The 26,939-nt window shown below is 33.9% G+C and overlaps 1 protein-coding gene and 1 long non-coding RNA gene across 2 annotated transcripts; one reads left to right on the top strand and one right to left on the bottom strand.

Moving 5' to 3' along the window:
* The first annotated feature begins 1,453 nt into the window (after positions 1-1,453).
* Positions 1,454-14,474, top strand: LOC121430577 (scavenger receptor cysteine-rich type 1 protein M130-like). The gene is made up of 5 exons (XM_041627897.1): positions 1,454-1,549; positions 2,064-2,279; positions 3,434-3,511; positions 12,613-12,703; positions 14,237-14,474. Exons 1-5 carry the CDS (start codon positions 1,465-1,467, stop codon positions 14,472-14,474), a joined length of 708 nt encoding a protein of 235 aa, XP_041483831.1. The 5' UTR covers positions 1,454-1,464.
* A 9,215-nt stretch (positions 14,475-23,689) lies between these two features.
* Positions 23,690-26,730, bottom strand: LOC121430999. The gene is made up of 3 exons (XR_005972087.1): positions 26,295-26,730; positions 25,162-25,288; positions 23,690-24,669 (listed from the first exon to the last, which is right to left on the bottom strand). It is a non-coding gene; the product is annotated as an uncharacterized LOC121430999 (long non-coding RNA).
* Between the last annotated feature and the right edge of the window lie 209 nt (positions 26,731-26,939).

Raw genomic sequence — 26,939 nt, 5'->3', positions numbered from 1 at the left:
TATAGAATATATGTTAAAATGTATTTAAATGCGTGACTGGAATGTCGCATATTCAAATATTAGGTTAAGATGGTAATTTTGAGAAACCAGGTCTTATGCCATATCATTTACGAGGCGAAAATGTGAATTCTTGGAGGTGGGTTTTTTGACAGACACCCGCGAACCTGTAAATCAAAGATCCGACTATTAATTTGTAGGATCCATAGATATAATACTGTTCAATATTGCGAGAAGCAACTGTATTAATGCCAACAGTATCATCACACACGACATCTGTGTAAATTGTAAGCAGTTGGTTATTTACCTCATTGCTTGATTAAATGAAGGAGTCAAGATAGACCTGGATAACTAATTAGGAATAAAGGTAAATATAATTATATTTTCATTATTTAGTCTGTCATTTAAGGGAAAGCCGTCACAAAAACATTCAAATTACTTGCATAATTGTCATTATCAAAATTATAAATATATTCATGCGTTAAAAAATGAAAGAAAAATTAATCTTTGTGATTAACAGCGGTGTCCGATCTGCAGTAAAAAAAATGAGTTTTACAATGGGCTAATATGAAAGGTATATTAGCTGAATAATAACAAAGAGGAAGAAGTTTGGCGGAATCTGGCAACGAATAAGAAATTTGTAATTGGATTATTTTCCATTTGTACTTCGGGCAGTAATCAAAAGAGGTAAGCTAAATGTAATGAATTAGTTATTCCGAGCAAATACATTTGGCTTTTGTTTTATTTGACATTTTAGTCATGTTATGTATTAGAACGAATCGATGAGGCTTTGCTCTAAATCACAACATAATACATTTTCGGTCATGCATGAAATTTCCTCGGATTATAAAACCTTTATTGTTACCAAAGATCACAAATTCATTAGTTGTTCATGGTTTGTCGGATAGGATTTACTTAAAATCCTCACACGTATTAGGATACAATTCTCTTATCCAAAATCCACTTTTACATCAAAAAGGCCAGCAAAATGATGTTTTGGTTGTGACGTGTTTCCCATAGAATTTCGAGTTTTGTACACCATCCTATTAAGTTACGTCTTTTACGCCTATCGAGGAACGAAAAGCATCACGAATTCGTCGCCCCTGCTTGTCGGTATCGGTCACTAATTTCAAATAAATGGAAATGCTATATGCATTATTGGTAACTAAGTGTGCACTTGTTAAGAAAAAGAAGACAAGATGTATTTTTTTCTCTAAGGAATGAACACTCTATTTTTGTGAATATAATTTGGTGTAAAACCGAAATAAACTTTTGGGATATTTTACATTTTGATCAGGTAGAAAACCAAAGGGGAATAATTAATTACACACATTGGTTCGCCCATGAAATAATGTTTCGTATGCTCAAAACGTCCCGAACCCACTGTTTAAGTTATAATTCTGATATTCGCCCCAAATTTCAATTGATCTGCAGATTTGCCGCTGATTGGTTGTATATGATTTAGAAATGGATTTGCATAGGATCACCCTCGTGTTTCTAACGGCTCTTCTAATGCAGTACAGTAACCACATGGTCCGATGCGTCATAACAGGTAAACGAATCCTGTTTGTGAAGTATCATGATTTGAATTCATATAGAATAACTAGGCTAGGTGTAATGGCACCATGTATGTAAAAGATTTAGATCGTCGTAATTTGATTGATTAGTTGGTCCTTTGAAGTGATCAAAGAAAAAGTTTACAAACAATGTAAAGAAAGACACATTATGACATAAATAACCTCAATGTATTTTTATAGGAATCTCCATAAATTTCTAACTCGCTAAAGTGATCAGATTATTTCTGTGTTTATGAAAATGTAATACAATTCTATTGTCTGTGTGGGATTGGGTGATACAAGTAGTTGGTATTTGGAAGAAGTAGTTCCCTTGGCATTTTCAAAGCTACTCCTGATAGTCTAATGTGTGTAGAGAATTAGGTGATAGGGGTGATAGTTGGGACCGTGAAGAAGTTGTTCCTCTTTGCATTTTTAAAAACTAATCCTAGCCGCAGAGTTTGTTCTCTTCTAGATTCATATTTATTTACACACGTTACCTTTTCTTGATAGATGTACAACTGGTTGGTGGTCCATCATCTAATAAAGGTACAGTAGAGATCAAGCAAGATGGCGGCGATTGGGAGACGACATGTGGAATGAATCTTGACTTCAATGACGTCATCGTCATCTGCAGACAGTTAGGATTCACTGGAGCAAGCCTGGCAACGAAGATCACACCTTATGGGCAGAATTCAAATCCTCTCATAGGGTTGAATTGTAACGGAAGTAAACACATAAATTTAATATATCTTTCACCAAATACTCCTACATATCTTTTTAAACTATATGGTAAATTATTCTTTATTGAATAAAATGAAAAAAATTGTACTTGACTGTTTTGGCGTCGCCCATGGTGGGAGGTGAAAAGCAAACTGACTCACTATGACCCGCAGGTCTCTCTACCCGAACTGACTGGAAGAGTGCAGGTGGACCTCTCCACAGGGGTTCCCCGACAAATGTGTGTTTGATTTCAAAACTCTTAAGTAGATATCACATGTGTTCGAAAGGTGTCAGTCAGCATGGAACTCGAGGTTCATAGAGGATTTCACACCTAACCGCTGCAAAGAGCGCATCGCCAAAGCGGATCAGAGCTGATCTATGCGGTGGCGGCAAAGTTCAAATTTCTCCGTATAAACCGCAGTGTTTATTGTGTAGCTCCTTGCTCCAGAAAAATGAAAAGGTTTACTGATGCCACGATCAAACCAGCCAACCCAAATCCAAACAACCATACCGGACAGTTAGGAGGCAATTATATCAGTTCATCCGCCGAATCACACTGTCTTGAACTGTCTAAAACTTCCATCTAATTTTGCAACGTTGATTCTCACCTATCATGCCTATACAGTAGAATTAGTTGCTATACATACATGTAGATGTTCCACCATTTTTTCCATTTAAAGAATATTAATCATCTGTATAAACATGCTAAAAGAGGCAATTTGGACATTAGAGGTAGGGTTATAGCCTACAACCATCATTATTTCTGTTATCAAAAGTTGTTGATCTTAACTTTTCAGATGGTTTAAAATCTTGGCTTAATATTCTGTACTTCTTCATCATCTGTATGAACTATGGGATTATTTCCTTGAATGCACTGAGCACCGGTGATGGTAGCTCGAGCTATTAAAGCCGGGTAATAATAGCAGCACTTTGTATCCTCAGGCAAAAATCGCTCTATAAATTCAGCTATTATTATTATCATTATTATATACTCTCAACAAAACGAATGCAGGGATGACGTGTTGTCTTTCCAAGGAACCCCATATCCGTCATTATGTTGCGTTAAATGTTAGATATAGTTGTAAGATCTAAAAAAAAAATGCTGACATAAATCAAGAGATTTCAGATTGTTGTTTATCATGCTGATGTTGTATTTCTAGGTGAAGGTAACCTGTCAGCATGTCCTACATTCTCACCTACATCCGGATGTTCTTCAGCAGGATCTGCATCTTGTCATGGTAATTACAAACAAATATTCAGCTCTTGAATATCCTGAAATATTTAGTTTGAATATCATAATGTGATTATGTTTAACGATCGATGAATGAAGAAATTGTAAAGGCAGACTACATTGAATCTGAATCAATTATTGTCACTGAATATGGAGTACAGTTTTGATACGTGATGAAGAGTAATATCCCAGTCTTGTACATTTAAATTTGATAGGTAAGTACATCTTCTGCTACAAAAAAGTGACAAGATTTTTAACACATGCGATATTGATTCGTGTTAGTCATTCTAACAACGATCGTTGATACCACAGGCCCTATAGCCAGTAGCGCTTTATAGCAATGTTAGGACATAAGTACCTGACCAATGCCGATAAAGGTAGGATCTCGTTTGTACAGGCTCGTTCAAGGAAAATACAATATAATGTAGCTTTGTTCTCTTAATTCAATTAAACACTTCTTTTCTTTCAATTGACTTTTCATCCTATTTCATATACGACCCAATAATAGAGTAATAAAGCAATGGATGTAAATACAATACGTAATTTTTGTACATGTACATGGAAGACACTGAAGAAGGTGTAATATACTCAGAAAGAAAGAAAGTGCTTGTGCCCTATTTCTCCAACAAGACTGAATTTCTCTGTCTTGTTATAATTCGCATTTTCCCAGAGAATGAATTTAAATGAACATATACGAACAATATTTTGCTCTACAATGTCAATGATGTCCAATTAATACAATACAAATTCTTAAACAAAATACCAATACACGTGCACTGTATATACGGATTTATTCAAGTATGCAACAAGCAATGCGTACACAATACTATTGATTTGAATAAATAAAAAAATCAAACTAGCAAAACGCTGAAAATTTCATCAAAATCGGATCTAAAATAAAATAAAATTTGACATTTTTAAGGTTTCAATTATTTTGCACAAAAAACAGTTGTTTATTTGCACACATATATGCAGAGCAGCTATTTGGAAGATATAGGCCCGTTTAAAGTTGTGGTTTAAGTATGGATATCCAATTGTTACACAAATCACTAACAGTATAGAGATATCATATTTCAGCTCATTCGGCTCTCAAATCATTCATCGTTGTCTAGAAAGTATAAATAGATGATTGTTTTCACCATTTAAGGATCAGCAAAGAGCACAGTAAATATAAGAAGCATACAACTTAATTAAGAAATGTCACTTTTGACTTCCCGTAATTTTAGCACAGAGTTAGACCACGGTCTAAGTAAAACCGCATTTCAGAATACGGGCCATGGGATTACTGATGGGTGGTAAGTAAGCTAGGAGTAATAAATCATCAATCATCATTCACTAGCACTGACTAATATCAGGAATATAGCTCAAGAAAAAAACCCACATGAAATTCATAATTAGGTTTTTTACAAAGTTTTGTTGTAAGGTATATGTAATTCATATTTTGGGCAACATTCAACATCACTGACATTCATATTACTTTGATTATAGGAACCATTTTTTTTATAATCCCAACGTTTCTAAGTTCAATACTGAAATTCATTACTTATCGTGCATCTATATATACATGTATATAGGTGAGAGATATCTTGGATGCTTCGAGGATAAAGCAACTGACAGAGTGTTATCTGGCAACTTCTTCTTTTATGGTACATCGATAAGTATTTCATATTGCATCTGGGTTTGTCGACAGTCTATCACATATAACTTTACATACGCTGGTGTTGAAAGTGGAAATGAATGTTACTGTGGAAAGGCCATTGATAACTATGCGAGACATGGAGTGGGAGTTGATTCGGACTGCTCTATTCCATGCCATGGAGACCCTACCGAGAGTTGCGGTGGTCCTGGATACATAGCTGTCTTCAACAGTGGGTATCGATATCAGATTAAATCATTTTTATTTTCCAGACAAGATGTTGAATATTTTGCCTTTCTTTTTTTGAAGGAGATACATCTCATTTAATTTAAAGAGAAATACCAGTATTTGAAGTAAACACTGATTTCATGAGAATGTCGGTAAACCCAGGTTAATTGTCATTATATCATCGAGGATCTAGATCTGGTACAGTTACATAAACTGAACATTGTGAAATCTTGAAATCTACGCTGAAAATGTTTACACTGAGGATCACAAACACAGATAAGCACACATGGGACAGTGTATTATTATTGCTGAAATAAAGACCCGACGGAAGTGACCGAATTCGCGCTTATATTGCTTATTTCTCAGCAATTACACAATTTCTTCCAGAATCCTTTGACACATATTTCTTTATTCATACAAACAGACACTTGGGTGGTCATTATATTAGAGTCTGTAAAAAGTCATTTTTAGATCGTTACCAGAACTGGAATTTATCTTTAATTCTAATTTGATTATTTTCAAGTCGAAGGGCAGGGGTATATGTAACTGTACATTTGTAGGCAAATCCATTAATAAGCACATCATTGATTCATTGAAAATCAAAACTAATATTGCAAAAACCGCCTAAAAACTTCATTATCCCCATGTTTGACGTTTATCCCGGCCTACTAACAAATTGAAACATGATATATCCGATCTGTTTTTGTTACCTAGTTTGACATCAGTGTTATCTATCTTAATTCGAATTCAATCTTTCTTCTTCTGTTATTGACTTTGTAATGTTATGTTATTTTTTATGTGAACGGAAAAATCAATCGTATTCAACTTTCAAGTCCGTACTTTCAGTAACTCATAACTAGGTGTGGTATTAGTAATTGTTTTATTAGTAATAATTGTAAGTTTAATAAATATTTAGTAATGCTTTAATTTGTAGGTCTATGTCTTTGTTTATATTGATTATAATATGTATTTTTGTTTCCTCTTTTTTAAAGCGCATATAGAAGCTTTCTGTTTATTATGCAATATATAAGTGATATATAATCATCATTATTATTATCAAATACAGACATAATGCAATACATATCTATGAGACGAAATCTAAACACAGACGTACGGCATAACAAAATCGTTCCAAACAATAACATGTATCGTAAGTTTGGTTTGCTACTTCTTGTACTTTTGTATGTGTTATCATTGAAATATGTGTGTGATATATTGACAGTGCAGGGGCGGATCCAGCTTTCGCCAATGGGGGGGGGGGAGGGGGCAGAAAAATATTTTGATCAACATTTTTCTCGATTGGCCGCTACATTCTGTCTTTTTTGTTGGTTTTTCAGGGGTAGTCCTAACTAAAGACTGAAGTTTTAAGTATATGTTAGTTTTTATAATTGCTATCAACAATATAAGGTAAATCTCACGTGATCTTGATTTATAATGCGAGCGCGAAGCGCGAGCTAAAAATCTTTGATATTTTATGTCGTTAGAACTGAAGATTCAGAGCAGTTTTTATAATCATGAACAAAGATAAGTATCCAACTAAAGAATGCGAGCGCGAAGCGCGAGCCGAAATTTTATAACAATAACGTGAAAAGTGACTCAATTCGGACTGTTTTTAGTGATTAATGAAGAAAGAAGATACAAGTATCACCAAATAAATAATGAGAGTGCGAAGCGCGAGCTCAAAATTTCTGATCTTCCGACCTGAAAAATGGACAGTCTAAGCGCGTTTTTATTTAAATAAACAAGCTGTGTGTCTCAAACAATTAAATGCGAGTGCGAAGCATGAGCTTAATTTTTTGATATACTGACATGATAAAGGAGCATTTTGACAAATTTTGGTAAGAATTTCCAAAGAGGATAGGTATCTCACACATCAAACAATGCAAGCGCGCAGCGCGAGCTGAACATTTTGATATACATTAACAATTTATGTAAATCAAACAAAATAATGAAAGCTTGATGTGCGAGCTGGAAACATTGTGTGCAAATTGATATCAGAGCTGGATATATTGTATATATATATATATATATATATATATATATATATTGGATATATATTAGTGTCATTTAACCCTCTTGAATGGGATTCATTATACACAGGCAATGCGAGCGCGAAGCGCGAGCGAAAAATTTTATATAAAGTCTATTTTCCAATTCTTCCCTCACCTTTTTCTTGTTTCCTTTCGGGGTCGGGTCGGTCAATACGAGGCTGTAAATTACACATCATGGGTATGATACCTCTTTGTTACTTTTCTATCTGTTTTTCGTAGTTTCTATCAAGGTGAAGAGTATACTTTTTCTGCAGGTTGTCAAAAATAGGGGGGGGGGCCGGGGCCGGCTCGGCCCCCTCCTGGATCCGCGCCTGCAGTGAATTCAACTTTGATTGTATATCATTGTATTATGTTGAACGGAAAATGGATGAAATTAAAACCTAAATCTTACTTTATTGTTTCTCCTTCCTTTCATTGTTAAAAAAAATGCAGTATCAGCCGCCATGACCATGATGATAATGAACACACCGACAACGGTATTGGGTATGTTTACCTTCTTATTATGACAGTCACGGTATGCGAAATGTATTTTCCCAATCTGTCGAATTTTGAGCAGCTTGTAATCATGTTAGTACAATTTAATAATACACAATGTCATGCACTGTAAAATAATGTCCATGCATATGATTGAACAATTGGCAAATGCACACAATATACCGTATAAGTATGCGTGTAAACCCCATCGTTACCATTGCTTTCAAGTTCAATTTGATTTCAATTTTATTTATTTCACTTCCATCAATATAAACATAAGTATTTGTATCCGTTGCAAAGAAACAAAAATAATAATACATATGCTGTGAAAAACACTTTTTGATCAATTTATTTGCACATTCTAAATGAGTTATGGGCAACAAAAGGGAAGCCCTTGAGATATATTCTTGCCAACACAATAAACAATCATGAAGAAGGAAAAATAGAATAGTTTTTACTCATTTACAGAATCGACTAATTTCAGCATTTTCCGAACATTTCCACTTTATTTATTAAAAAAAGATGTGTAATTATCAACATAATTTGTCTAAAAAATTATGCGTATTTTTGCCTAAATCTGAGATAATTAATTCGATATTACCCGAACTATGATTATTTACGTTCGCTGATACTCATTATGCCCACAAAGTGTACCAATGCATCATTAAGAACCGGAAAAGCCAGTGAAGTTAGAATCTGATGTTAGGTTGTAGCTCCGAGGATCTGTCACCAAAAGAAAATGTCTGTATTGTTGCCACACCTGAAAGGCATTATTGAAACAACTACTAGTATTCAAAACACATTATTATGCTTTGGGTTAAAACAGGCTAATACCTAGCGGGTATATTCCTATCCTTCATAACACGTCCTTGTTTGGGCGTACTATGGCTTCATGATCTTAAAATCTATTAAAGGAGATCGAACTTCTTTGCATCTTTTCATTGGAATAAAATTTAATTAATTTATACCCGAACAAAATGTCATTATTACTATTATTATCAATTTACTTAAGGAACATGTATACATGGCATGATTATCCAATAGTTCAAAATGTCGAGACCAGAAGAACCACACCTCCTATCGGGTCAACGTGGTCAACTGAGGGGATACAAGAAGTAACCGCTCCAATGGAACTGATGACCGACCAACACAGTTCTGGGATGACCAGCAGTCATAGTACAAAGGGTGATCTGACGTCATCACCAATGACAACAATCTTCTTCTCAACGCTCCAGCAATATTGTCACAGCTCTAGTAATTATGCGAAAATAATGATTTGATTAAGGGTAACATCATTCTTGTATATTTGAATAGGTCACAAACGTACATACCTCCAAAACGGCAATGATAGTGCGTATTGGTCGATTTGAGACCAAAGACTAAGTTGGAGTATCTATAGTCATATATATTTCTGAGTATCATCCTTTAAAAATGTGTTCATCTTATCTTATATTCATCTTATTAGTTACTAAATTACATGTAGGTTAGAAATAAGGAAAATAATAGAAAAAATATCAATAACGGTCGGAACAAGATTGTATTAATTCAGTAATCTAACAATGATAAACAAAATACAATAAATCCACATACATGTAATTCAAATAACGTAAATAAATTAAAGTTATCTATGTGAATCTTATATACAGTGCGTCCCAGAAAAAACGAAACCGAGATTTAGCGATGATTTATCATGACTTAATCATAAATAAAATAGACAAATGACCTATCAATGTAAAGCATGAGTGAGCAAAAACAATTTGAAAAGGGGGTACCAAAAAGTCACTTGGCGGCCGTATCTGTGTTTTAAAAAGAAAATCTCATTCTGAAAAAGTTCAATATCTGCTCTTTAATTTGATACCTCAATTACAGAAAATGGTCAAGAAATGACAAAGTTCTGGTTATTTGAAATAAGGCTTGAATTTCAATAATTTCAGAAAATTAAGAGGTTTTACAGGCTAGCGTTCAAACTAACTCGACACTCCGTTTTGTTGACGATCGGCCATGCATGAAGTTTTTTGTTACCGTGCGATAGCTTCTGTGGGAAACCGGTGAAAACAAGTTTATTTAATGAAATTAGGGAAATACAACCATTATTTCGAGGGATCATAACTTTTTTAATTCTTGTCCATTTTCTGTGATTGAGGTATCAAAGAAAAGAGCAGATATTGAACTTTTTAGTCATGTGATTTTCTTTTTGAAATTCAGATACCCCCCCGCCAAGTGAGTTTTTGGCATCCTCTCTTCGAATTGTCTTTACTCACTCATGCGTGAATGAGGAATAATCTAAGTAATACCAGATGAAAGAGGAGACTCTAAGCTTTACATTGATAGGTCATTTGTCTATTTTATTTATGATTAAGTTATGATAAATCATCGCTAAATCTCGGTTTCGTTTTTTCTGGGACGCACTGTATATATATATTTCACCGAGGCCGACGTGAAATACAGTGCGTATAAAAAAGTTAACACTTTGAAAAAGCCCTGGTTGATTGTAATCATTTCTTTATTTTAAAGAAAAGCAGAATACAAATAAACAAAGTGAGACAATGAAGAGTAACAGGCGAAACCAGGTCCATGAACCTATACTGGTTCAAGGCAGGTTAACATGTACATAAAAAGTGAATTACAAAGGCATAACATATTGATTGCGAACAAAAAGCAATCATAGAATTAAAACTGAGTAGGTGAATTTGCATTAATCATTAAAAAATAGCTTTGAAAAGAGACTTGCTTACATGAGCAAAGGCACAAAGAGAGAAAAAAAAAATGGCATGAGCAATGGAGCATTCCATACATCCGTTATGGTAGCAATAATCATTGTAGATATTAACGCGGTATATAAAAATATAAAACATGTGTGTATTTTTTTGACATATAATCTTGGGCTTGGGTCTCATCTATCCAACAAAAGCAAAATTGTTCACAGAATGTTACACTTGAGTGAGCACTGTCCATTTTTGTAAAGCTCGCAGAAATCTGCGCAGAAATGCTCGTTTTCACACTGTGTCAAGGGTAAAGGGCGAAATCAAACTTACCCTGCGAAACATTTCTCATACATTTTCCTTGCACTTTTAGTCAATTGAAATAAAATGGATTCATTCAAGCATTTTATCACAAATTTGCCACCAAATTGAAATTTCAAAACTTAGTAAGCACAACCTTTACCCTTTTGTGCCAGCTTGATCTCAGGACATAACTGAATCTGAACAAAAGTTTATATCAGACATCTCCAGCATTTTTTTTGCAAAGTTTGTATCATTTAAAGTGGTTTTACATTTTATTTTTCATTAAATACTTGTTTCCCCACACTTTTCCCACGCTTGACAATGATTAATAAATTGAAAATCAAGGCCAGGCCTCTTCATGTAAATCACATCTCAGTGTAAAGCAAATATCGTCAAGATGACATTGGTGTGTGGGGAGTGGGGTGGGGCACAATGCACTCTTCGAAGTGTTTTGGGCAAGGAAACAATTTAAAAAAAGGTAAAAAATATCTTCAAATTAATTTTATTAGCTAAATTCCACGTGTCCTTCATGATTAATATCTACTTTTATTCGCATGAATATTTCAAAGCTCTGCGCAAATCATTTTTCACCAACTTGTCAAAAGTAAGTAGTGCTCACTCAAGCGGAAACATATTTCGACAGTTATATCATTTGCTTAAATGGATCTGTACAAATGTTAAAATGTGGAAAAAATCTTCAGGATATTACAAATATACAATTTTACATGACTTTTTCCAAGTGTAAACTTTTTTTTATATGCACTGCATCGTAAATTGTACAGCACCTACCTAGCTTGTTGTACGCGAGTGAGTGGAGGCTGAATGCCAAACATTCGTATCGTTCGTTGCACACCTACCATAAAAAAATGTCCCGTCCAAAAAATAAAGTTGCACAAATAATTATGACGTCACTGTAAAATTAAGATCCAACGCTTTGCATGCGCTTATTAAACACATAGCACAGGACTGATTGGCAAAATGCGCATTGCCGTTAATCGATATTTTCCCCTTTCATTTAACATTGGTTAATCGAGAGTAATATTGTTGTACATATTTTTTTGAAGGGATGTCACGTGGTACCAATCTAGCCAATCACAGCTCGTATTTTACTACGATTATGTACTATATATATATATATATATATATATATATATGTATATATATTATATAAATAGTGTACAATCTGTTGTACGATATACTGGATTATATGTACGACAAATATAAAATTATCCCGAGTGCAGGTTTATTCCACCGAGGCCGAAGGCCGAGGTGAAATAGGCTTGCACGAGGGATAATTTTATATTTGGAGTTCATATAGTCCAGTAATATTGTATGATAGAACGTTCACTATTTATTATAGTAAATAGATCCCTCAATCTAAGCCCCCCATCATGGATTTTGCCATCCAAAAATCGAAAGTTATATTGTACATATGTACAATATAACTTTTTGAAGGGAGGTCACGTGGTACAAATCCAGCCAATCACAGCTCGTATTTTACTACCACTATTTACTATATATATATATATATATATATATATATATATATATATATATATATATATATATATTATAATATATATATATATATATAAATAAATAAATGTATATATATATATATATATATACCCATATTTATATATGCCTTAACGTAAATGATTGTTACTACCATTTTTTTTTATTGATACATGCATTTTAAATTAAATCCCTCCAGATTTTGGTGCTGTAGTTGGAGAAGGTGTTGTCATTATTCTCCTGAGTGTCCTTCTCATCGCTTTGGTAATATACAACATTCGAATCCGAAGGTGAGTCACACGGGTCTACTTATGAAAGGTTTTGTATTTTGAATAAACAAACAAACAAACAAACAAACAGATTGCTGATGTGGTTTACGGTACACCATGTGGAGTGTTATAGAAACAGTGGATAGAAGAAGAGAAGAAGTGGATAGACGAGAAAGTGGAGATTTGAGAGTAGAGTATTCTTTCTTGAAAATAGTCCTGAAAAGTACTGTAAACCAGAAGGAATGTTGAGTGAGAACAGCTTGAGTAGTCGAGCTGATGAGGAGATGCTGGCTTGAGTCGGCGAGTAGAGATGATGAGTAGTAGAGAGACTCGACGTTTCGGACAGGTTAACTGTGATGTTTACACAACGTGAACAGACCTTTGGAAAGCATAAATAAGCATGTGACTGTACGGCAAACTCGGGATTTAATTGAATACAAACACTTGGCCTTATTATGAATTATTAAAACCTAAATAATGTTCGGGTTTGTGCCCAAAAAAACTGCACAAAAGTAATATTCCGGTCAATAGTTGCACTACCATCGCAACAAAGTAGTTATCCATATAGTCAGGGGACGTCAAAATGTTGACCCCTCCCCCCTCGAAATCTTTAGAATGCCAAAGCAGGGATTGAATTCTCCTACGATGAGAAAAAAAATCAACTTAATACATGGTTCGTCATTATGCTGGGTTTCCTTTTTCTGTCACTCTCAATGCACATTCGTCTAACCGCCCTTTCACACGGTAAAAATCGTGATGAATGATGATTCCAGTGAAAATAAGGCTCAGGACGATTTTTTTTAGCACGCTTGAAACCAAATTATAATCACGAACGCTAATCACAGTTGTCGAAGTTTGATATTCCGAATCATCTCCATGAGTTATCAATTTAGGTTTTAGCCTCCACAATTGTATTATTTTAATTCATATGTTTTTTTTATTCTCATACTTACCTGGATAGAGGTGAAGGGGTGTGGGAAGGAAGACATGTGGGTCATGGTAATTTAGTTAACCTTTCCCGAACCCATCTATTCCAGGTGGGTGTTTCATAAAGCTGTTCGTAAGATAATGACTGGTAACCTTTCTCATGCCAAGTGATATATCCCTATGTAATTGAGTTAGGACTATAGTCCAGTCATGCGTAAAGTTGTGAGTAACTTTACGAACAGCTTTATGACACGCCTACCAGGTCCTTTGTATTCTGTCACGTAAATCATATTGGTAAGTAATTTGTATTGTACTATAATTCATGTCTTTTGAAATGCCGAATGAATAATAATAATAATAACAATAATAACGACAACAATAATAATGATAATGATAATGATGATAATAATAATAATGATAATAATAAAAACAATCACGAGTTCAGATTCTACTTTGGAGGTGAATTCCAGTTAAGTTTCACTCAAATTACGGTAGGAATTTTCCATGTGAAAGGTCCGATGATTCTAATGTAGAAGTGTAATCATCCTTACAATGATGATTTAAGATTCACGTGTGAAAGGGCCCTTATTCAATGATAATTTTGTCGTATTTTTTTGTACCCTAAAGGATGATGAAAGGCCCGAACAAGGATCAGAAGACACAACATGTGGCTTTGTTTGAGGCTTCGAAGTCGCCTGAAAAAGACACAGGTTTTTATCATGATATTCAGGATGTCATGAAATCGGATCCAACGACAACATCTGATGGAGATACTTACTACTCTTCTCAGATATACGAACAAAAACGTGCAAATGTATTGAATCCTGACGACACCAGTGCACCACACCACTCCTATATGATCTAAGGGAGGAATACATACACACACACACTCCCACACACAACCCCCTCAAACACACACCCTCCCCCCACACACTCACAATACGCCCATTCAGTATACACCCATGCGTGTGTGTGGTGTATGTACCGTCAAACATATGAGAAAAAAAAAGGTTTATGCACGTGTAAGCATTAGGGATAGTACTCGGGCAAGTCGGAGAGTCTTGACCAATGGTCGTTTTGAAATGTAGATGAGAACTCCTATGGTTATCATATTATATAGACAGGGATCTTTGAAATCTATTCTGGTTTTGATGGTGTATACACAAATTGCAATTTTCAATGTCATGGCATGTAATTATGATTTATTTTTATATTCTAATACTTAAATATTATACATACTAGTATACCTTTATTCATCTTTCAACCTTTCACATGAGGGAGAGTGTGTGTGTGTGTGTGTGAGAGAGAAAGAGAGAGAGAGGGAGAGGCCCATATTTTGTTTTGTTTTATCCGTTGGTCCAATGTCTACATTTAATAAAACAATATTTAGATTATTTGATATTCTTTTAGAAAGAAATTAATGAATTTAGAATAAAATTATATTATGGCCAGACAGAAATGTTTGCAATTTCAATTATTGCAAATTGAAGACTACATTATTCGTTTATTTTATCAGACTCTGTTTTCCTTGTGACTGTATTGCGAAATTAATTCGAATAAATAAAAAAAAAAGAATTGAAACTTCTTATAAGCTATTACCTTGAGGTTGAAAGATTTCATCGTTAATAAAAAAGAATACAAGAAATAAATCACAAATCTATTCTTTAAACGTAATTATAAAAAAAACAATTGTTTTTATGTTTGAAGTTGCCCTTTAAACTTGAATAAATTGAAAAAAGATTAGAATGTGTAAAATGCATATGGAAGGGGAGAGAGGAGACGAAGGATTGTGGTATGAAATAAATGCTATATGTGTATGTGTGCATGGATTGGGGTGTATGTGTATGTGTGTGATGGATTATAGATAAATGGTCAAAATTAGACAAGAGAGAGGGAGATAGACAGATAGACAGACAGAGAGGGAAAGAAAACAGTGTGTTTGTGACAGAGAGGGAGAGAGAGAGGGAGGGGGGTTAGGGCAATGGAGGCAAATAAGTTCAGACAAGATGCTAAGAGAATGTGAATAAGCGTTGTTGTCGGTGTCGTGGTCCACCTGCATTCCCAACCAGTTATTGGGATTTTCAGAAATTCTATTGATAAAACATTATAAATGGGTCTCCGTCAAAGAGGAACTTGACTCTTGAAAATAATTCTGTTCGCCTTTTATTCAGTTATTTGATAGGTAATCAAGAGCAACTCAATAGAAATTAAACAATATACTGTTCCTTTGTGAGAAAAAAAGGAGTGTCAGAATAAATAGAGTTCTCAGCCATGTTTCCCGAAATTGGATTTCTGAAAACGGTGCAATAACAGCTAAAAGTATATAAAATTCGAAATTTGACGCTCAGTTGTGGTTTTTCATTTTGTGAAACCAGCTCCTGACCAATATCTTTACGGGGTAAAAAGGGGAATTCCTTTTAAGGTTGGTCATCACTTGTGAACCTGTATTTCATAGTATTCATGAACACAGTACTGCACATTATTCTGACAGGCAACATTGATAGCACCATGTATCATACATAATAATGCGATTTTATTACAAGCAGATTTTCATTCAGCTCCTAACTAGTCACTGGATTTAGTGGATTCGGCAAAATAGATCTCCTTGGAACTCATCACAAATTATGGTAATTTTATTTTCATTATTTCGTTTGTCATTTTAGGGTAAGACGAGAAAAAATATCATTGTCATCAAAAGTATGAAATTGTATATACATGTACATGTATGGTAGGGGGTCCTAAAGCTACGCAGCACTCATCGCGCATGCAGTTTTTATGGCAAATGCGCACTCTGTGTGCGGAATGTGTGTCTGCAGAGTGACAAATGATTCCTAATATTTTTTTCTACAGAGGCTGCAGTAAATCTTTAAATGCAGAAAAAACTAACAACTGTTTGGAATTTTTGAGATGTATTCGCTTTAATTCCATTTTATCGTACAATAATGTGAATACATTTTAGAAATTGAGGCACAGGAAATACTATTTATTTGCATGATAAATCGAGTGCGTAGCTTTAGGATCCCTTCTACATCGGGCGGCGAAATCAAGAGGTGTTCGGAAAAAACGGCGGGATTTTCGTGTTAGTGAGTTTTGCGATATTTTCTTCGTGGTTAATGATCTTTAGAATGTTTGCCACAAATTAGTGAAAGATAATTGTTCAAATATTAAAATTGGCATAGTTTTTATCGTTTGAAAACAAAGTGCGTAGCTTTAGGTCCCCCCATCGTACAGGTGTATAGATTTTTTTTAAAAATGGTAGACATGTTTGAACTGCAGTATGAAAAATGAATTTAAAGGAGTCTTACTTTGAGAATAGTAGGACCTATTATAAAATATGAAAGCAACAAAATGGTGGAAAAAGTCGGACAAGGATGTAAATTTTTATGGCTGTTTGAAAAACACGATCAATCATCTTAATAAGCCTGCTTATTGTTTATTTATTATTTATTTATTCATGTTTTATTTATAACAAATGATAAAATAAGGTGGAGGTTAGTTCGGTTCAGTTATAAAGCTGCTTTACAACGAAGCCCTCCCCCTTTACAAACATAAAATAGAACATAAACATGATAATATATATATATAAATACAAGTGAAAATTAACATAAAAAGTTATAATCAATAAAATAAACAAAAAAGAAAACAAATAAACAAAAAAAGAAAGAATACTAGAAGATACTTTGCTATAATAAATGTTTGTCCAATAGGTAACCGCGTTTAAAAGAATTTATCGAATTGGTGGATTGAACTGAAAATGGGAGTTTATTAAAAAGGGAGCTTGCTTTATAAAAGAATGACTTTCTTTTGAATTCAGTTTTTGGGAATGGAATGTGTCACGTGGGAAGTGATTTTTTTATTATTTAACTACTGCTGCTCGACACCAAATAAGGAATACGTAAAAACTGAGGTTTACAGTTATGAAAGATTTAATCAAAGCTCTTAAATCATTCTGTGGTTTCCTTTGATTTCTTTTACAATGAGTTACATGAAAATATACATGGATATGGATTATGGATAACAAAATATAACTTAACTTAAACGGTAATAGCGTTGATGTGAGCCCCCATCATCATATCTGGTCTGACACGCCCCACTTGGCCCTGGTGGTCGGTCCAGTTCCTGGCCTCCGCAGGTTGCGATGTCTCTTCTCCACTCGGCCTCGGCCTCCGCAGACTGTGTTACCCCTCGATGAGTATAGCCCCCAGATAAGAGAGATGTGGCTTCAACGAATTAGTGGACGAGATCGAGCCCCCAATGATGACATGAATTTTGACTAGTCATGTCGGAGGAGAACCGGCGGCAGCTGGGGTCGTTATCTCGTCACCGACGTAGTCCCTCAGTTATAACTTAGACTGCCTATACGAACATCTGTAGTCTATTCTGGCTTAGGTGGTTCTCTCTGAATTACTAAAATTGACCTCCTAATATACACTACCGTTACTAGGAATAACTGTACAATTTCTATAAAGTAATCCAAGGAATTTCAATAGCAGATGAGTGCATAAAGCAACACATTCTTAATAAAAGACTTCCTGTGCATTCTATACACTTACATTCATCAATGCTAGAGCACTCTTTGCTATGTATGACACCTGTATGAAAATTCTTACATAGCATAAAATATGACATCAACCTGGTACAAGGGGGGGGGGGGCATCAAGCGTTTCCAATGCTTGCTTTTAAAATATTCAAAACAGTAAATATTTTAAACACATGTTTGAACTCTTCAAATGTATAATTAAATTTCTTTCCTGACAATATCCCCCACCTTAAGATAAAATTAAGGGAACCTGAATTATATCCATTAAAAGAAATTTAAAACAGAGTCTTCTTTAATAAGGTCAAATCTCTATCATTTTCCATGAAAACGTTAATATATCATAAAACGAATATTTCATTAACTATATACAGTGGTATATGTATAAATGCAAAGACATTTACAAGAGCTCATTTTCAATTAGCCATCTCAGTTTAAACAATATATATATATATTTTTTTAGATAACAATGTAACCTTTACTGTCTAAATATCAATGTGTTTTGCAAACTGCTTTGAATTGAATTCTACAATATATGAAAGTCTTGTAAAAGATCAATAAGAATTATCGAATTCAGCAAACTTCTTGAATGCGCTTTTTTTTAAATACAGTGCTATAAAACTGCATTGCTATTAATCAAAAATCATTAAACTGTCTTAAAGTTGTATTTTCTTAACAAAGTAAAGGTATTTGTATCATTGTTACGGTTAAAAATTCCACTTTACGAATACGGCGATATACCTTTCAAACGGCTTCAAAAAATGAAGTCTTTTTTACGATTTTAAACATTGCTTTGCTAATTGAAAATCAATTATCTTTTCAGAAATTACTGAGAAATCACTTCTTTTTCTTTTAAGATTGAAAATTCAAAATGACACTTAATATATGAAAACAAGATGTCTCAATACTGAGAGAAATTACCTTTAATACTGGTGTATGTATAATACGATATGCAAGAATAAAGAGTTTTATTTTTTTTTTCAAATCCTGGTTCAATATAATGATTTATTTTGAAATACATCATTGATTGAAAATTTTATGTTAGTTCTGACTGGTTCAGTTAAATGCAGTGTATAATTTCGAAAAGTGTCAATTCAAATTTCAACTCTATATTCAACATTATTTCAAAATCGACAATGAATAAGATTTAATTATTCCTTTCTTTTTCTTTTTACTGACATGAATCATAACATTTCACAATAGTGTCATTTAAAATGACTGAAGATTTTGTTTTCTTTTAGAGTGATTAAAAAAATGGCTTAATTTTGTAAAATAACAAGATTTCTCTTTTCTTAAAACTGCGATTACAATCTTAATCAACTTAATAAAACCTCTGTCCTAAACTAACCTATACTATGTATAACTAAGCCCTACCAAACAAAGTTTCCTTAACCTAAAACAGAACACTGCAGAGCCTTTTGAAACGTGAACGCTGTGTGCTGGTTCCAGGGTTCCTGAAAGAAATGAGAAAATCTTCATGAAGTATATGTCATGTAATAATCATAAAAATATAATATTAAACAATTAATTTGACATTAAATACATCATTAAATAAATGAAACTTTAAGACTTATTATAATATTTACAATAATCTGCTCATTAAATCAGCAGCTTTGTTTTCTGATCCTTTTATTGAGATCATGCGAAACCTATATTCTTGTAGGCACATACACCATCTCATAATTCGCTTGTTTGTCATTTTCATTGTTTGGAGATACATGAGGGGCTTATGGTCAGTATGAATTTCAAATACTCTCCCAAACAGATAATAGTGAAATTTCTTGACCGCCCAGACAATGGCAAGACACCCTTTCTCTACTGTAGAATATCTCTGTTCTCTAGGGAGGAGTTTCTTGCTTGCATAAGCCAAGGGAAATTCTTCCCCACCATGCTCTTGCATGAGCACCGCCCCGATACCAACATCAGACGCATCAACCTTTAACATGAAAGTCTTTTCAAAGTCTGGCAATCTCAACACAGGAGGTTTAGCAATTGACTCTTTCAAACTGACAAAAGCATCTTCCTCTCTTGTTCCCCATTCAACATTATTAGGAGTACCTTTACGAGTCAGATTAGTTAAAGGCAGGGCCACGTTTGCATGATTGGAAACTATGAAAATTCTTACATAGCATAAAATATGACATCAACCTGGTACAAGGGGGGGGGGGGGCATCAAGCGTTTCCAATGCTTGCTTTTAAAATATTCAAAACAGTTAATATTTTAAACACATGTTTGAACTCTTTAAATTTCTTTCCTGACAGAATGTCGAGGAGAGAATTTAGTGCATAGCGGGTACAATATTTAAAGGTGCGATAAGCAATAAGCGATTTTAAATAGTTAGGGGCGTTTACATTAATTACTTTAAATACTTATTTTAAATACTAATAAACAGTAGTGATATTTTAGTCTTTGTTCAACGGATTGCCAATTTAGGGTTGTAAGAAGTGTACACTGCGGTGTATTATAATCCTTTAATTAATATTAATCTTGCATATCTATTTTGTAATTTTTGTAGTTAGGAAAGATTTGTTTTTGAACAACTTCCCCATGCAGTGCAACAATAATCAATATGTGGTAAAATTAAAGCAAAATATAAGGTTACAAGAGTTTTATGGGGTATTAATTGCCTTTTCGTCAGATATTAAAAGGAATTCATTTAATTTCGTTTCATTTTTTTTTCATTTTATCCTATTTCATTTCTTTGTATTTTTGTTGGTCATTTTATTACATTTTATTTGTTTTAAATGTAATTACATTTATCAATATATTTAAAGGAGAATTAAGTTTTGATATTAAATTGATTTGTGTGCGAGTGGAAAAAAATGAGAAGTGACTTATTGTCCAAAGTTTCAAATAGATCAACAATTTTTACGAGATAAAGAATATGGTAATGTCATAAAATTATAATAATAAAGTGAAAATTACTATTTTCCATGTTGTCTGTACCAAAAGATTCATTCAGCGCAAAGCTGGTTAATTAAGAGAAATTATAAGGTTGATAAACGAATTCCTTTATAATCCTCTGTACTATTTTAAAGACTTCATATCTATTGAGACGCTAAGGCCCGAATCAACGAACGTAGAGAGCAGCTACACAAAAGCGTGTTCAGGGGGTGGAAACTCCGCTTCTGCATCCGGTCAGAATTGAAGAAAATTTTGGAGGGTCAAAAGTGCACACTGCTCCCATTTTACATGTACAAGCTTATTGACACCGCCACTGTTGTGGTACACCAGCGAAATGGAGGCGTGGTCATGGAACGTCCTTCGCGCATAGCGTAAAAATATGTAAATTAGCATTTTGTCACTAATTAGCAGGGGGTGGAAACTCCGCTTCTGCATCCGGTCAGAATTGAAGAAAATTTTGGAGGGTCAAAAGTGCACACTGCTCCCATTTTACATGTACAAGCCTATGGACTCCGCCACTGTTTTGGTACACCAGCGAAATGGAGGCGTGGTCATGGAACGTCCTTCGCGCATAGCGTAAAAATATGTAAATTAGCATTTGGTCTTTAATTAGCATAATGCGCGACCCGTTGGTGTACGTACGTGTCTAAATAAAATACATCATGCCACGGCCATTCATTCATTCTTCATAAGTAATCGTATTTTTATTGATCTATTTGTTCTTGCCTGTCACGATTATTACTGCATTATTTCAGCTGCAAGTTGCCTGGATTTTTTCTAAGGCAATAACTGGAAACTTTATGGGAGGGATTTTAATTGAGCTTGACTTGCCCTCTTTTCTTACAATTTTCATTCTATTAATTACATTCACTATTTATATTACAGAAGAGGTCCTCCCCCCAAAAAAAAAATGGTGCCATAATAATTTTTTCCCTTAAATCGTGTAAGTGTTCCTCGGTTGATCTCTTTATGTTTCTGAAGCCCTTATTTGAAGAGCTCACTTGCAAATGGGGTTAGGTCAATTTTTCATCAAATTTGATTTTTTTTGTCTCAATGTATACATTTTTAGTAGCTCTATAAGATGATACCAAAGAAAAGTTGAAATTCCCACTAAAAAGTGATCTAGAATGGCCAAGAAAAATTACTTTTTTTCAAAAGGGGTTAGGTCCACACATATTTTTTTTGGAAATGAATATTTTACAAAATATGAAGACAGGTAGATTTCTTTCATAGCCAATTTTATGTTCGCATAGTAGGGCATCATGAAAATTTAATTTCGCATAAGAATATTGCAATTTAGTTTTGCATAAAAATATCGCAATATGGAAGAGTGGACCTAACTCCTTTTGCAAACAAACTATTCTGAAGAGCTCATTTGTCAAAAGTGGTTAGGTCCATAGTTCATAAATTTTTGTTTTCTGTCTCAAAACCTCTATATTTTTAGTCGTTCTAATGAAAACAACAAAAATTTGAAATTCACATGAGAAAGAAAAATCACCTTTTTAATCAAAATTGATTGGATTCATTTCAGTTTAGTTGCAAAAGGGGTTAGGTCCAGTGGTCCACAATATTTTTTTAAAGAATATATAGAAAAAAATTGAAGACAGGTAGATTCCTTTTATACCCAATTTTATGTTCACATGATAGGGTAGTACATCATAACAAATTAGTTTCTCATAAGAGTAATGCAGTATAAGTGAGAATGAGAATGGACCTAACCCCTTTTGCAACTAAACTCTCCATTTATATTTTTATCTTTTCTGTTCATATTTAATTGCAGAAAACTAAACGAACCTTTATTTCATCATTTGAACAAAAATAAGAACAAATCAAATTATTTTATATAATCATTGTACAGTCTCCAATATAGGTCCTATTACGAATAGCAGTCGGGAGCACTTAATTTTAAATGGCGACTTCTATGTCACCATCATTCATCAATAACCATGACCTAGGTACAATATTTTAGGGGGATTCTCAAAATTATCTAGGCAAGAGAGCAAACCGATCGTAGGCTATAGGATATTTATTTTTTATTTTCAACTGGAAATGAATCTGGTAAATTTTGGTATGGAAAGAAAAATACATTTTATATACAGGTTCCATATTTTGTAGAAATAATTCCCCCTCCCCCATATACCCATCATGAACAGTAAGGTCTTATGATTGCTTCTTCCAAAACAAACAACTTTCTCTAACTGCCCCACCCCAATTTCCTGCCTCTTCTCTCTCTCTCAGAAAATGACACACACAAATATATGCATAAAGGCAAACAATTCTCCTGTCATTTTATTACTTTCCCACTCTTATCCTTATTTCTCTTGAAGAATATTTTAACTGCTGTTTGCTCTCATGATGTCACAGTAGTATCATCACATTTGAGTACAGAGTGCAACATCTTGTGCCATTTGTGCTTAAAAATTTTGGAAGCAATATATCACAAATTGGTGATTAATAAATGAAAATGACCAAGATCAGATAATTTAATTCAAAATTAACATGTTTATTAAGAAATCCATTTTCTAAAACATTGAAAATAACATAACAATAATAATTAGAGTCTACAAGCATTAACTTAGATTTAAAAAAATAAAGGATTAAAATTAAAAAAAATGTCAATGAGCCTAAAAGTTAATATGAGGGATGCATCCAGGATTTCATAAAGAGCATAAAATCTGTGATATTCTGTTTATTTTCCACAAAAGTTTGTCACTCAAAAAAAAGGAGGTAAATTCCTTCCAAATTTGCTGACAAGAAATATTCTACTAATGTGAGAGCACTCCACATAAAGGGGGGGGGGGTAATTCCAGAATCTCCCTAAAGAGTGCCTTTCCCAGTCAATACATTAGTGAATCATTCACAAAATTTGATATTGTCTACTGTCACTGTGGCTAGAATTCAATCTATTTTTAAAAATATAGTCTATTTATATATTTTTGCTGAGGTTATCCATGTCAAAACTTTTTAAAAAGTAAGATAACAATAAATGCAATTTAATATTCCTACATAATTATTCAGCCATTCTATGAAGACTTGCAATTATGGTAACTTTGTCCAAGCCCATTGCAGCTACCATAAAGACCTTGATTTCTTGCTCAGCCCTGTTACCATGGTAATTGTCATAGTGACAAGATTATAATAGTAATAACTTGTTTATAATGGAGGTCCAGGAATGATACTAAAATTATTTCTTAATCCTCTGATCACCTTTATTAACATTTATCTACGCATGATTTTTATTTCAAAATATAAATTTTTGTCTTGTATTCAATAGGCCTTTAAAATGGAAATTATATTTAATTTCTCAAAAATTTCTAAGAATTAGTAGAAGTATTAAATATTAATAAAAGGTAATACATTTGCCCATTGGAAAAAAAATATTTCTTACTTGTATTCTGTGTGAAATTTTGTATACTTTAATGTCATTGCCCGCTGATGAACCTGAACTTGTACTACACTCTTTTCTACAGATATGCAGTTTAAAGAACATTCAATGCTTTGTTGATATGTCTATTCAAATTAATTTGAAGTAACTACTTATTAACTTGGCCTACATACTTCTTCCATCTTGGTACTTGTTGTGATACCGGTACTTAAACAGCTTGGGCAGTGGGAAATCTGCATTGTAAAAAATAGAGAAAGAACAAAATGAGCTGCTGATGTAAATTATTCTTACTCATCTACATGTAGTCCAGTTTTATTAAGATTTAAACTCTATTTAATACTTTTGTCACTTTTGTTCTACATCCAAATAAATTGATATATCAATATAACTATTTACAGTATGTTTTGATAATAAAGAGTGCAAATTATTTCAAATATTTATCAGATGATAACTGTTAATATCATGTTTTTTATGTACATGCACATAGACATAAGGTATGGTCGGTAAAAATGGAAATACTGGTGAATCTGAATTCAAGCAAATATTAACTATCAGTGGAGCTTTAATTTTACATGACATCTCATCTTTATTCAGCTCAATTGGCCATACCCCCCCCCCTCCCCAAAAGAGGGAATATTTATTTATTTAGACTATTTGTTTTTGGGTTTTTTTGGGTGGGATGAGCTTAGATACAGGCTGTATTATTATTAAAACAACAAGCATACCTTGCAATTTTCCAATTCAGATGTCCTGTTCCTCATTAGAGTGTAACTCACACTTGCTGATCTGCATGCTTCTCAATTTTGTCCCTCTGACCGGGTGTGAACTGCTAAGATCTTGGTCCTATTGGATCTGCAATAAACATTTTTTTAGTTTGAGAGTATTAGAGATAAATAAAACTACTCTTCTTAAACAATATTTAAAAAAAATCCAGCTGCCCATATCATTGAAGTATGAATATTCCAAACTAAATTATCTGGTCCAAAAACTTCATTCTCTCTCTATCATGAAGTTTCACAGAGGCATACGCATACCAGGTACCCAACTGTTTATTAAAGTAAAATGATTCTAACCACATATTGCTTCAGCTGTATAGCTGAATCAGGACCTGGTCTATGCTGGTCCTGTATATAACTGAAGAATCACATCATATTTGAATGAAGTAATAACTATGTACTAAAAACGTTTTCAGAATACCAGGCCAGGCCCAGGGCATCCTGTTCAAATAGACACTTGATTTACGTTTAGGCCTAAGTCATTTCATTCAAATCCTAACAGTAACACTAAATCAATTGGATTTCATTCATGATTACTCTGAAGTAAAAAGTTTCTGAATAAAAGAAGCTGCTGAGAATTATACTTATTCATATGAAGATGAAATAGCGTGGACGGACTAGGCCTAAACTTCAACTTTCAAGCTTGAAGTTTGGGCCTAGTCCATCCCCGCTATTTTCATACCCCATGACTACATCGACAATCTTGCTAGCCGGCTAGCGCCGGCGATATCAAGGCCGGATCTCGCTCTGACCAAAATCGACAGTTTGTCGTCAGGAGGTCGGAAACAAGTCCACATCTACCCCTGATAATTGACAATAAAACTGAAATACAGGTTTACTTTTTGCCTACATGAAGCATATTCCGATGAAGGTCTACGACAAATGGTAATAGTTAGACCTATTTTTTGAGAAACTAAATGACAGATGATCTGGCAGATGATTTATTTGGAAGTCAGGCAAAAGACATGGGAGTGTATGGAAATGGAGGTTTACGTAGTAAAGTAATACGGGATGGGCCCGAACCCCGGCAAACACATCACCATTGCCAGTGAGATCAAAACATGAAAATTAACTTAACTTACTTTTATTCTCATGGAATGTCAGTAGATTATTATTGACGTTCCCTCCAAGATTTTCTGCTCCAATGAAGTTCACTCAAAAATCACGATTTCGAACATCAATTCTATAAACAGATGATTAGTCGAGCTATTTCGTTGTAGAAACTGGAAATTCGCACAGTCCAAAAGAACAACACTTCGCACAGATCTCGTGGGGAATTGTGGGAAGGAAAAAACGTGTTTAATTCATAAGATATGAATAAAACATTAGCGTCTTAGCCAATCATAGAAGTGCATTTTGCGTAATTTGACGTCATCTTATGAATAAAACATTGACCCTCCAAAATCACCCTTCAAATTGTCCGCCGGCAGCCATATTGGCTGTGTACAAAACCTATGGGAAATAAAAACGCGCGAAAAGAGTTACCTCTCTAGCTCCCTTCGGGAGCTTACGTATACGTAAGATCGTATCTCTGTGCTAATTAGCAAAATGCGCGACCTCATCGTTGGTGTATGTGATTAAAATACATCATGACACTCATTCATTCATTAATAAGTAATCGTATTTTTATTGATCTATTTGTTCATGTCACGATTATTACTGCACCTTTGATTTATTTCAGCTGCAAGTTGCCTGGATTTTTACTACAGCAATAACTGGAAACTTTA

The sequence above is a fragment of the Lytechinus variegatus genome, chromosome 17 (genome assembly GCF_018143015.1).
Source record: "Lytechinus variegatus isolate NC3 chromosome 17, Lvar_3.0, whole genome shotgun sequence".
In the NCBI taxonomy this organism is placed as follows: Eukaryota; Metazoa; Echinodermata; class Echinoidea; order Temnopleuroida; family Toxopneustidae; genus Lytechinus; species Lytechinus variegatus.
The sequence above is the reverse complement of the archived record's forward strand: the minus strand, read 5'-3'. Positions and strand labels throughout refer to the sequence as shown.

Bases quoted from the DNA above. Each gene is read 5' to 3' on its own strand.
- LOC121430577 (XM_041627897.1), top strand. From the start codon at position 1,465: ATGGATTTGCATAGGATCACCCTCGTGTTTCTAACGGCTCTTCTAATG. The intron at 1,550-2,063 runs GTAAACGAATCC...TTTTCTTGATAG, and splicing joins GGTCCGATGCGTCATAACAG to ATGTACAACTGGTTGGTGGT. The intron at 2,280-3,433 runs GTAAACACATAA...TTGTATTTCTAG, and splicing joins AGGGTTGAATTGTAACGGAA to GTGAAGGTAACCTGTCAGCA.